Genomic DNA, 12,500 nt, shown 5'->3' on the forward strand with positions numbered 1-12,500 from the left:
AGGAAAAGATCGACAACGAACTGTAAAGATAACCTGCGCAGTATGTCACCTGGCCAAAGAGTCTGAAGAGACACTCGAAATAAAAAAAGACCTCTTCAAGCGTCAAGTGCTGCGTACGGGCTATCGAATGGCACTTGCTAAGTGTCATGGGCACTTGTGGATGTAGCTTTATCGGAAACCAATGAATCTGATGGACACAAGACGTCAGAGGTATTGATGTCTCCCGGGGGAATCTCGCGGGGCTCTGTCCGACGCGGGGCTAAATTTGATATCCTGTCCATGCAGTCAGAAAACGCGAAACTTAGTGAAGAGCTGGAGGTAAGTGGGTATTCTGCCTGATCCACACTAAGGAGGGATCAGTATCTATCTACGTGCACGCACAACCACTCACGTTCTCTCTCTCTCTCTCTCTCTCTCTCTCTCTCTCTCTCTCTCTCTCTCTCTCTCTCTCTCTCTCTCGCTCTCTCTCTCTCTCTCTCTCTCTCTCTCTCTCTCTCTCTCTCTCTCTCTCTCTCTCTCGCTCTCTCTCTCTCTCTCTCTCTCTCTCGCTCTCTCTCTCTCTCTCTCTCTCTCTCTCGCTCTCTCTCTCTCTCTCTCTCTCTCTCTCTCTCTCTCTCTCTCTCTCTCTCGCTCTCTCTCTCTCTTCTCTCGCTCTCTCTTCTCTCGCTCTCGCTCTCTCCCTTCTCCCTGGCTGTTAACCTACTCTGTCAGCGGCGATTGAATGGCGTGGTAATGTGCGACTCCCAGTCCTCCCTACAGTCCATCTCGTCTCCACAACTCACACACCGCCCCCTCATTCATTACATTTTACAACAGTCACAGCTCAAGCACACTCTTTCACCATAAGCTTTATGTGGATTCCCTCCCACGTTGGAATCGCTGCCAATGAAAAGGCAGACCTGCTCGCCAAAAATGCCCGTAAACTTCCATTGCCCGACGATGCCACGCCCTCCTCCCTCTGCTACAAGAAGATTATACATTCTGCCGCTCTTCTTATCACTCTCCACCGCATGAATGCAGAGCGCGCACAGAGCGTATTAATACAATACCATGTCCACTTCCGTCTCTCTCTCTCTCTCCCGAGGTATCGCAAGCACAGACTTCTCGTTCGCATACACAATATCGTAACTGCACGGCTTCGGCTGGGTGACAGACCGCTGTAGCAAGTCTCTGAGGCGGGGGACGTACCACACTACTCCACCTCCAAGCTATGTGACCGTTCCAACGCCAACAATCTCCACCACTACTCCCTCGAATGTTCCTCAGTAGGAGACTTATTTCTCCAAAGCCAAGACTTAATACATGTGTCACTTTCTCTTAACTGACAATAAATCAGACACAGTCCTAATTTGAGACCCACATTTTGGTGGATGCTAAAGCTTACCTCACCTTGCTTACCAATATATTTCCCCTTACAGGATGCAATGGAACTTCCCAGTGTGGGCATTGTGGTCTCTTGCAGTCTCCTTCTTTCTTATGTTCTTATTATTACCGTCCAACTTCACTGTACGTGGTAACGTGACCTGCGTGTCACGCATACTATGCATAAATAGAAAGTACTTACTGTACTGTGTCGCTCTATGAGCGTAATGAATTTATACAAACAAACAAAAATCTCTCCTACAGGGCATGGAAAGAAAGTAAAAGAGGCATAGTAGATTTGAAGGATTGTAAGAAACAATCTTCCACATAAATGTACTAATTCGTGGAGCGGTATGGAAGAAGAAATAACACAAGCAGACAACATGAGCAAATTTGATATCACGTTTGGTCTGTGGAAACACAGAGACGGGGCCCCATGAGATTAACTCTTTTCCTGTATATTGCAATCATGTAAATAATACAAATCAGGAGATTTATACTACGCATATTGTGTATACATTGTGACGAATGTGGATAGGAGGTAAAGAGAACACGGGCTGAGGGAAATACTTTTATTCCTGACTAGTTTCGCCTGAGTGGCTTCTTCAGAGGAATGATTCCTCTGAAGAAGCCATTTAGGCGAAACTAGTCAGGAATAAAAGTGTTTCCCTCAGCCCGTGTTCCCTTTACCTCCTATCCACTACGCATATTCTTTCATTCTGTAACGCTCGCCTGGAAAAACACGAAGTCCCTCTTGTAGCATTCTCCTCCACAGTAGACATCCCATACGACCTTAAATAGGCACCCACGCTCAGAGGTATGCCTACAACAACGTAACCTATTTATCCCTTCATCGACGGCGGCTGGATGTTTATAGGTTCCATGACCATATCCAGGGAATCCTATTCGAATCCTCTGAAAGGGTGAATCACCTACCAGACAGCCCAAAAACTCATTAACTCACCAAAAAGTCACCATCTCACTCCCACACAGTGGAGAGTGAGAAAACATTTTTTTTTTTTTTTTTTTTTTTTTTTTAAGGCCGGAGTCATGTCCCCTCCATGTCTAGACTAGGCTGTTGAGAACCAACGCGACATAGCCATGAGCAAGTCCCGGGAATCGAACTCACGACCACCTAATTATTAATTCGATATGGTATCCACTGAGCTACCTGCACTGTTTCCTCTACTCATTCATCTACTCATCTATCCACCTACACTCTGTAATCACTTGACTCTACGTTATGCGAGCCAGGCTTGGTCGTGATGTAGAATGAATCAGTCTAACGTTTAATCAAAATAAAACCTACAAAGGCCGTCATCAATAACCACGGCTCGTATTGTCGATCGTTATCCACATATTCTGTTAATTAATAGCCATAAATCATATTGTTAATTAGCGGCCATATACCACGTGTTTGTCAACAACCGTGTCTCGTATTGCTAATTAAAACGCGACATGTAATCCAAACTGTTTATGCCCTGTTAAATGACGACAGCTGCTCACAGACTAGTTTATTATTGAAAACACCCGCAACCCCTGACCCACCATAGGTCTAAGCCATGTAAATACATCTTTGTTGAACATTTGGTGTATTTCTATATACCTGCTACTAGCACTTGTAAGTGGCGGGACTAAAAGATGTGTCACTAAGAATCTTCTTGTTGTCTATCCTCAAAACTTGCCAACACCTTTATGTTCATTCGGTACCTGCTCCCTTTCTATTACTAGCAGCCGGTGATACAAAACAGTTCCACACTAATGAAACACAAGATATGTATATGTGTGTATATATATATATATATATATATATATATATATATATATATATATATATATATATATATATATATATATATATATATATATATATATATATATGCATATTCGGAGCTCTATGGGAGGACCCAATGATTGTTATCACCAGCTGTTGGGTTGCGGGCTTCCATTAAATGAAATTCGAGGCAACAACTACTATTATCATTGCAGTGATTCCTTTATAATCAAAACTATGTTCTGAATGTAATAGTATTAACGCAAAACCAACGATAAGTTTCTTCAGTTTGGCCCTCTACTTTATCCTTTCTGGTTTATGCAAAGTCCTTCTTTTCATTCCAATCATTTGTTATTTTGGAGTATTGACTTTCTTTAATGTTCATATCCATTGCTTTCTTTGTGTATTCATTAATTATATTCAATAGATTACAATTCATAACTTCGATATTGTTTTTGTTATTTCTTAGATCTTGAAATCCGGTTTTCGTTGTCATGAAATTTCTTTATTATTATGATTTAGTTTCGCAAAGTCCATTTTCCTCTTTAAAGACTAGTTTATTCCTCTCATTTCTGGAACTGAATTAGCTGCTCAACCTACCATTCCGTCCCCTAACATTTATTATTCAGTAGAATATGCAATGACTCCTGCTGCTTCATGACCTCTTCTTTCTCCTCTCAGAACTCACTCAGCCCCACGATATCCCAGCTGATATTCTCCCGTTTTCCAATCAAACCTTTCAGCTTGCGGTTTTGTGATTGGGTTCTTACGTTGTATTCGTGTATCATCATCTCCTTGCTTCCCAGTTGCCTTCCTACATTAATTATGAAAACCTCCCCCCACTGTATGACGCTATAGCGTAATAAATAAATAAAAAATCTCCCTGCTTGGAAACTACTTACATTCGGTGGCGTAGTGCCCGTAAACACAGGAGACAGTGCGGTTGGACTGTTAGATGACGATGACTCAATAGGAACAACCGGTTTACACTTGGTGTGCACTCCATGGCTAGTGGGACTTACCTCACCTCCTTGCAACCTAATCTATGGTGAGATACATCATTTGTGCCATCTTATTCAATACACTCACCGAAGCTCTATATATCTATAGGTGTCCATAGTTCACGCTATGATTATGACGCTGTGATTGTGCCAATGAGTATTGGGTTTTGGTATGCGAAGTGATTTTCGTCAAGTAGTACGAAACTTATTTGATTTAGACGACCCTGCATTTTTTATCTATATCTACATGGTTCTTGCAGTCATTAAGATAGGAGACGTATTATTGTATACAAAAAATATTGGGTATTCAGAAACAAACGTTATAATATGAAATGGAAGCAAACAGGATAGTCAAAGACTTTTGAATATGGCTGTATAATAGTCGGCACTTCGAGCTGTTACTAATCTGGAGTAACAGAATGGATGTGGCTGTAAGAGACCATAAGGCCTATGCTAGGCAGTTCTATGTTCCTAATCACTTTTCACCCCTACCCATAAAGTAATGTAATTTTCTCTCGAAACAAGAAAATGTTTCTGCACTTACTACATTGCTACTAAGTCTGTTCCATTCGTTAACCACCACTGGTAAACCAATCCTTACCTTCTTCCTTCCCTAGATTTGTTCAGTGTGGTAAGTGTGTCTTTACACAAACAACAACATCAGTCCATGTATAGACTGTTTTTCCTTCGTAATTGTTAACATTTCAAAACGTGATTAAGATAGCATGACATGAGTTACGAAATAACACTCGAACTGCTGCACTGGATATAAGTCCTGGCAACTGTACGTAATATCCTAATTAGCACCTCACCCTCACCTACCCTTCCCACGTCGTAACACCAAGGACAAACCAGAGGACCCAAAACAAACAAACTGGCCCCAAGTTACTCAGAATACTAACGACCTCTTCTTGCACTGAGTACTGCGTAGAGGGCAGCGAAGGAGGCGAGCAAACAGGCTGGTAATTAGAAGGAGAAAGTAAATAAACGAAGGGAGAGGCGTAGCCAGCGATGGCTCCAAAGAAAGGGGAAGGTGTGGAACGATGAATAATGAACCACATGCACACGAAGAAAAGGTAAAAATGGGGAAGTTAATGGCATGCTGTTAAACAAAGTCGCAGGTAAACACTGGCGGAGGGTCTAGCGCGGGTGCTTAGGGAATGAGTGATGATGGTCACAGCTCCAGGAATATGAAATTATAAACACACAGAAGGAACACACGTCTATATAGAGAACGTACATCGTGTAAATTCATGCCTGTTTGTGTTTTAGCTCGGTCCGCTGGGCGGAAAAGGGGGTATAAATAAAAATAGAAGAAATAATAAACAAATGGCACGGGTGCAGAGCTCTGAAATTACGGCTGAGTTATTTCAAGAGAACAACATCGTTAATGCAGGTGTGTCGAGCATATTAGGTCTTGGATACAAAGATTTCTTGCCTAGCGTTTATATGTATTAGGGAACATGATTACATACATCACAGATAACCCACAGTCGGAGTAAAAGAAAACTTGGGAGAATAATTAACTTCTATATTTCGGCTACCAGCTGTAGCCCTCTTAAGGAAAAAGCGACCCATAGCTGGTAGCCGAAATATAGAAGTTAAACATTCTCCCATTTTTTTATTTTACTCCGACTGTGGGTTATCTGTGTGATTTACAAATGTATTACTACATTGCGCTTTAGTGGATAAATATATATATATATATATATATATATATATATATATATATATATATATACATATTACGCGTAATGTGGATAATTGCCTAATGTGAACATTAGGCAGAAAATTGCCTAATGTTTACATTAGGCAAGCAATTTGCATAAAGTTTTCAATTTGTTAACATTAGGCAAAAAATGCCTATTGTTCACATTATGCCACCCAATTTTGCCCGATGTGAATTGGACTGCCTAATCTAAACAATGAAAATTAATCGAACAGACAACCCACAGAAGCTAAAAAGAATGCAATTTAAAGAATTCTAATGTATTTGAACACATGCAAAACACAATGAAAACAATTCGCCAGTTTGTTTTCAATCACAAATTTTTAATCACAATTTTTTACATGATCTGCCCGGGTGACAGCGCGAGTTGCACTTGAGCTTTCTTCTAAGGCATCTGCACCATTGTGAAGTACACTGTGTCGTACATTGGCACTTTACATAGCTTTGCCCACCAGTACCTCTTGCTGTTGCAGTTCTGATCGATAGGGAGATATTGGGAACCTCTTCAGGCTTTATTAGGAGCTGTTTGATTGCACATAGATCAGCTGCTGTAAATTTTGTCCCAATAATGCCCTCCCGACAACCTACAGTGTAAAGTCCATCATTTTCCTTAAGGGCGACCACTAACAGATTTTTAGGATCTGTTGGACCGCGATCGACATCCGGAACCCTCAGCGTAGCACACTGACCAACAGACAATGGTTTGAGCAGGTATTTGCCGCGTCTTGTCATCCGTGTTGCTGACTTGGATTGACCTAGAGTAGCTGAAACACGTATGTTTTGGAAATTCGTAGCTACTGTTTCTGTCTCTACATCTGCTTCTGTCACTGACCCTGTCTCTGCTCCTGCTACTGCCCCTGTCTCTGCTTCTACTTCTGTCTCTGCTTGATGGTGGCAAACAGTAAAAGAAACAAGCATTTTAAGAACAATAAGAACAATGAGAGCAGGTGTGTGCTCTGGCGCCCAAAGTCGCCCAAGCACACACCTGCTCTCCGCTGCTGTGGCTGCCAGACTCCCGGCCAGCCGGCTCAGCGCCGCGACCGGCCATTGGATAAAACACACGCACAAACTACACCCGCCATTCGTCAGCTGGCGCGGCCTCGTCATTCAGTCAACATTAGGCAAAATACCCTTGCCTAATATGAAAATCTTGCTTAAAGTGAACATTAGGCAAGTGTTTTGCCTATTGTGAACATTGCGCAAATTAAGTTGCCTAATGTACACATTAGGCAATTTTCCTGCCTAATGTTCACATTAGGCAATTATTCACATATATATGTGTGTGTGTGTGTGTGTGTGTGTGTGTGTGTGTGTGCGTGTGTGTGTGTGTGTGTGTGTGTGTGTGTGTGTGTGTGTGTGTGTGTGTGTGTACAGTATACATGTGTATGTGTGATTCACCACAATTATCTTGAATCACGTACTGGACTCATGATCGACATCTATTACCGTATGAGAGCTATGAGCTCGTATATGGTCTGATCTATGGGGAATACTGTGACCTCTCTCTCTCTCTCTCTCTCTCTCTCACACACACACACACACACACACACACACACACACACACACACACACACACACACACACACACACACACACACACACACACACACACACACACCTCATGGCACAGTGGTTAGAGTTCCCGGCTACCACTACGGCGGTACGGGCTCGAATCCTCCCCAGAGCTGAAATAATTTCAGTATTGCTGCGCTGCGGATTGCTGCTCCAACTCTCGTGGGCGGGGAGTTGTGTGTGTGTGTGTGTGTGTGTGTGTGTGTGTGTGTGTGTGTGTGTGTGTGTGTGTGTGTGTGTGTGTGTGTGTGTGTGTGTGTGTGTGTGTGTGTGTGTGTGTGTGTGTGTGTGTGTGTGTGTGTGTGTGTGTGTGTGTGTGTGTGTGTGTGTGTGTGTGTGTGTGTGTTTGCGTGTAAGGTCACATCAACCATAGATTGGTCATATATGAGCTCTGAGCTCTCTTCTGGGAGTGTAAAGATCGTCGATCGCGAGTCCAACACGTGATCCAAGACCATAGTGAATGATGAATCGCACGCACGCGCACACACACACACACACACACACACACACACACACACACACACACACACACACACACACACACACACACACACACACACACACACACACACAACTCCTTGCCCACCAGACAAATAAAGGCTGCTGCTGTAATCTTTGTGAGATTGAAAACGAGGTCATCTCGGCCAGACCACCCACTTTCACGGGATTGGTGTTTGTCGGGGACTGGCGGGGGGCGGGAAGGTTGGTCTGTAGGAAAACGAAAAGATAACAGTGTATAAAGGCGGCTATTAACCGTGAGCTCTTCTCTAGAGATTTGTGTTGGGTTAATTCTTACGGCGTCACGGGAAGTAGGTAAAGGAGTCAGAAATTTATCATTAAAAGTAGAATTAAGACGAAAAAAAGTGGTGAGAGATAAAATGAAATAAGAGGGTGTGTGGAAATGGAGAAGAAATCTTTAGGAGATGAAAAAAAATATGTTTAGGTGTTTGCGTTTGTGGGTGTAATGATATCTATGGTACGTGTATTCCCCTTGGTCTTTGGATCACGTGCTGGATCCATGATCGACAGTTATTTCCCTCACGGAAGAGAGCTCAGAGCTCGTATGACCGATCTATGGGTAATGTTGTGACCTTACACGCATACACACCCCCAAACTCCCCACCCACGAGAGTTGGAGTAACGACTCGAAGCGCAGCGATACTGAAATTGTTTCAACCTTGGGCAGGATTCGAACCCAGACCGCCGTAGTGACAGTCGGGGACTCTACCAACCGCGCCACCGCGCGCGCGCGCGCGTGTGTGTGTGTGTGTGTGTGTGTGTGTGTGTGTGTGTGTGTGTGTGTGTGTGTGTGTGTGTGTGTGTGTGTGTGTGTGTGTGTGTGTGTGTGTGTGTATGTATGTGTGTGTGTGTGTGTGTGTGTGTGTGTGTGTGTGTGTGTGTGTGTGTGTGTGTGTGTGTGTGTGTGTGTGTGTGTGTGTGTGTGTGTGTGTGTGTGTGTGTGTGTGTGTGTGTGTGTGTGTGTGTGTGTGTGTGTGTGTGCGTGTGTTTCTGGGTACTGTGTATGTGCGTTTTTGTTTGTTATTTTTTGTTTGTTTGTTTGCTTTTTGTTTGTTTGACTTCTTGTTTGTTTGCCTTCCTATTTGTGTTTTTTGTGTTTGTTTGTTTATTTGTTTGTTTACTTGTTTGTTTGCAGTGAGGAAGGAGTTTATTTCAGTTTGTTAGTGGCTCCTTCAATTTGATTTGAGTTGGTTACCCCCTCTGGTGGCGTAATCGAAAGCTTGCTAGTCTCGTATTCACTTAGTTGTGGGTTCGAATCCCGCACTCCTCTCCATTGCCCAGTAGTTACTATTACTGGGTTCGGCAGCAGCTACGCGCCTCCTGGCGTAGACTCCTCATCTTCTTATTCTTCATCTCCGAGATCTACGTAAATTTCGTGACACTCTTTGGGATAACTTGTGCTCCAGTTTGTGATGAGGATTATGAGGATAGTGAGGATTATGAGGATATGTGGATTATGAGGATTATGAGGATAGTGAGGATTATGAGGATATGAGGATTATGAGGATTATGAGGATTATGAGGATTATGAGGATATGAGGATTATGAGGATTATGAGGATTATGAGGATTATGAGAATAGTGAGGATTATGAGGATATGAGGATTATGAGGATTATGAGGATAGTGTCGTTCTCCATCCTGGGATGCCACTGTGATCTATGTCAGTTCCCACCAATGAGTGAGATTTTTTCCACAAAATTCCCACAAGGAAGTCTGGACTTCCACGTTTTTCCCACAAAAAAGAAGGAATTATTATATACACAAATAAGTTCATTGCAACATAATTTGCTGACCAAACATCCCATGTGAGCAAATTTCTCCCACAAATTTGTGGAAAATTATCACAAAATGGCACCGATGTGTCCGTTAATCTTACCTTTAATTCCCCCCCAACACAGTCAGTAGCAACCTGATGGTCCACTCTCCTTCCAGAATCTGTGGCAAGTAGGTGAGATGTGATGTTACAACCTGCCAACCAGCATGGACGGTAGAACCAATTCTGTCACGGATGTTCCTCTCGTGTATACCCTCGTGTTCTTACGGGTAATGTGTCACCGGTTTGGGTAAGCACTATGCAAATAGATCAAAGACTAAGACATTGAGATATTAAACAGCTTGGGGGAGGTGGAGACGTACAAATGCAATGCGAGGATCCTCGTAGAACACAGCAAACCAAAGAAGGAAGTGGCGAGTATCGGCAAGGATATGGTAAGGATATGGTAAGGCTATGGTAAGACCAAACTGAGGTCCAAAGGAAAGATGGAAAGTCCGTTCAGTTACAAGACAGTCGCCACTTATTTTACTACAAAGAAAAGATCCAGCGAGAAGCTTTCGTGATTAATCGAGATATTGCTGGTAACGTAGTGAAATTCAGCGTTGTATCAGCTTGGACAGTGATTAGGCTGTGTAAAAGATACATTCTGGAAATAATTCAGATTTGTGCACCAACTTCATAGTTCAGACAATGAAATTGTGTCTTCCTATGATGATTAAGACACATTGATAGTCTGTATCGTTAACGCTAAGAAGAGGAATCATTAATTAGGAAGTTTGGAGTATGCGAGAGAAATGGTAGAGGCAAGGACCTAGAACATAAGAATGAAGAAGACTGCAAGAGACCATAAGTCCTACACTAGGCAGTTCCATAAGGGTAATGAGTATTCCTTCTAAAGCATATGACAAGAGGCACGAAAGGTTAGGAATAAAGCACAACAGACAGAGGTTCAAGCACCCTTTGCAGCTTTCTCTACCCTCACCTACGTACTCGTAATGACCGCTGTTGCTCTGGATAGCAACCCACTTTCCTAGTTTGTTTATTTTCTTATTCTATTTAATATTTTTCTATATCCGACTTTGTTACGAAGAGAGAGGTTCCCTGTCGGCATGCTTTATCTTATAACTCATTACGAGTATATGCATTTGCTACGTGAATGTTTGTGTGCGAGCGTGTATGTGCGTATGCACTTACGTGTACAATTATAAGAACGTGTATGTCTCTGTGCGTTTTTGTTTTCGTTCGTGCATATTCGTGTGTGTGGATGTGAACTTGCATGTGTACATGTACGTGTATATGTATGCATACACTAAGCATGTACACGTCTCATTGCGTAGAATCACGCGCAGTCAGAAACATAACTATCGTCCTTTTCCTGGATTTAAGTATACTGTACTTAAGTACATTTAAGTATATTCAAGTATATTTAAGTATATATACTTGAATATATATAAGATCCAGATATTTTTGGATGGGCGTAATCTAATTAGAAAAATATTACGAACCAATTAATGTATAAAAAGAATAATATGATATGTTGCAAATTTTATATTTGCACAGTTAAATTAATGAAGGTCGAATGGGTTTTTTGTTTTTATTGAACGCAAAAAAAAATAAGATTGACATGATCACACACGTAATTTGAGAACAACAGTAATACGCAAATATTCATATATTTTCGTATATGTTTCAAAGATATTTTAACAAAGATAAACATTGTAATGCAACGGAAATATTTGATATAACCTTTGAGTTTGGAATGAATACGAAATAAGCAGAAAGACTAAAATAAACCTTGAAGAAAGGAACTGAAATCAAAGAAAAAAAAACTGAACAACGCAACGCGCAAGAATGATTAATTATGAGACCGAAAAAATTTGCTCGAGTTTAAACAAGCTACGATCAAGATTAGATAAAAAGAAGAGTTGCCAAATTAAGCCCTTTCCCATCCCTAAGCTGCTGATTTGTTTCAAGATTGTTTGAGGCGATTTGATTCAGTTATGGGGTGTCAGTGATGTTCCAAATATGAAGACTATTTCAATTAATACAATTCCCGTGTCGCTCTCTCTCTCTCTCTCTCTCTCTCTCTCTCTCTCTCTCTCTCTCTCTCTCTCTCTCTCTCTCTCTCTCTCTTTGACTCTCAGAAGATGACTCAATTCACGTCCGCCGGGTACTTTTTTAAACAAAAAACAAAAAAAAAAAATCCAGTCGGGGGGATGAAGAAAGTTTTTGAAGAAATCAAATAATGAAATTGAACTCTGCAGATTTTCTCACAAACTTTGTTAATAATTTCGCATCCGTCACCCCCACAGGCTGAAGTTTCTCTCTTAACAGAATTAGATGAATTGGGCCAGAACTAACTTCACCAACTCACCGTCCCATTCCCACGAAGTGGGAAGTGAGAAACCCCTGGCTAGGGAAGCCCCGCCCGTCAGTTGCGGTAAGCATTTTTTTTTTTTTTTCAGGCCGATGTTTGGGTTGCCTCCTCGCCTGGTCAGGGCTGTCAGGAATCAACCCACCAAGAAGCCCGCAGTGGGTCCCGAGAATCGAACTCACGACCACCGTGTCATGAGTTCGACGCGGCATTCACGCGGCCCTAATTGGAGCAGAACTGAACAAAATATATTTCCAACTTCTGTCAGAGACCGGAGGCACTCCTTGAATGAATGGTATGGTTAGAACTCGTTCGGGCACAGGAAGTTCGGGTTTAGGGAGTATTTGGACACGCAAGATGAAATTTTCTCCTCCCTCGCCACTCCAGAGCTAAT

The 12,500-nt window shown here is 42.2% G+C and overlaps 1 protein-coding gene across 1 annotated transcript; it reads right to left on the reverse strand.

Moving 5' to 3' along the window:
* Positions 1 to 6,193: 6,193 nt before the first annotated feature.
* LOC143039790 (uncharacterized) lies at positions 6,194 to 6,784 on the reverse strand. Its single transcript, XM_076210034.1, has one exon. It carries the CDS (start codon positions 6,782 to 6,784, stop codon positions 6,194 to 6,196), a length of 591 nt encoding a protein of 196 aa, XP_076066149.1.
* Positions 6,785 to 12,500: the final 5,716 nt, after the last annotated feature.

The sequence above is a fragment of the Oratosquilla oratoria genome, chromosome 27 (genome assembly GCF_046742065.1).
Source record: "Oratosquilla oratoria isolate Oo_2021 chromosome 27, ASM4674206v1, whole genome shotgun sequence".
NCBI lineage: Eukaryota > Metazoa > Arthropoda > Malacostraca > Stomatopoda > Squillidae > Oratosquilla > Oratosquilla oratoria.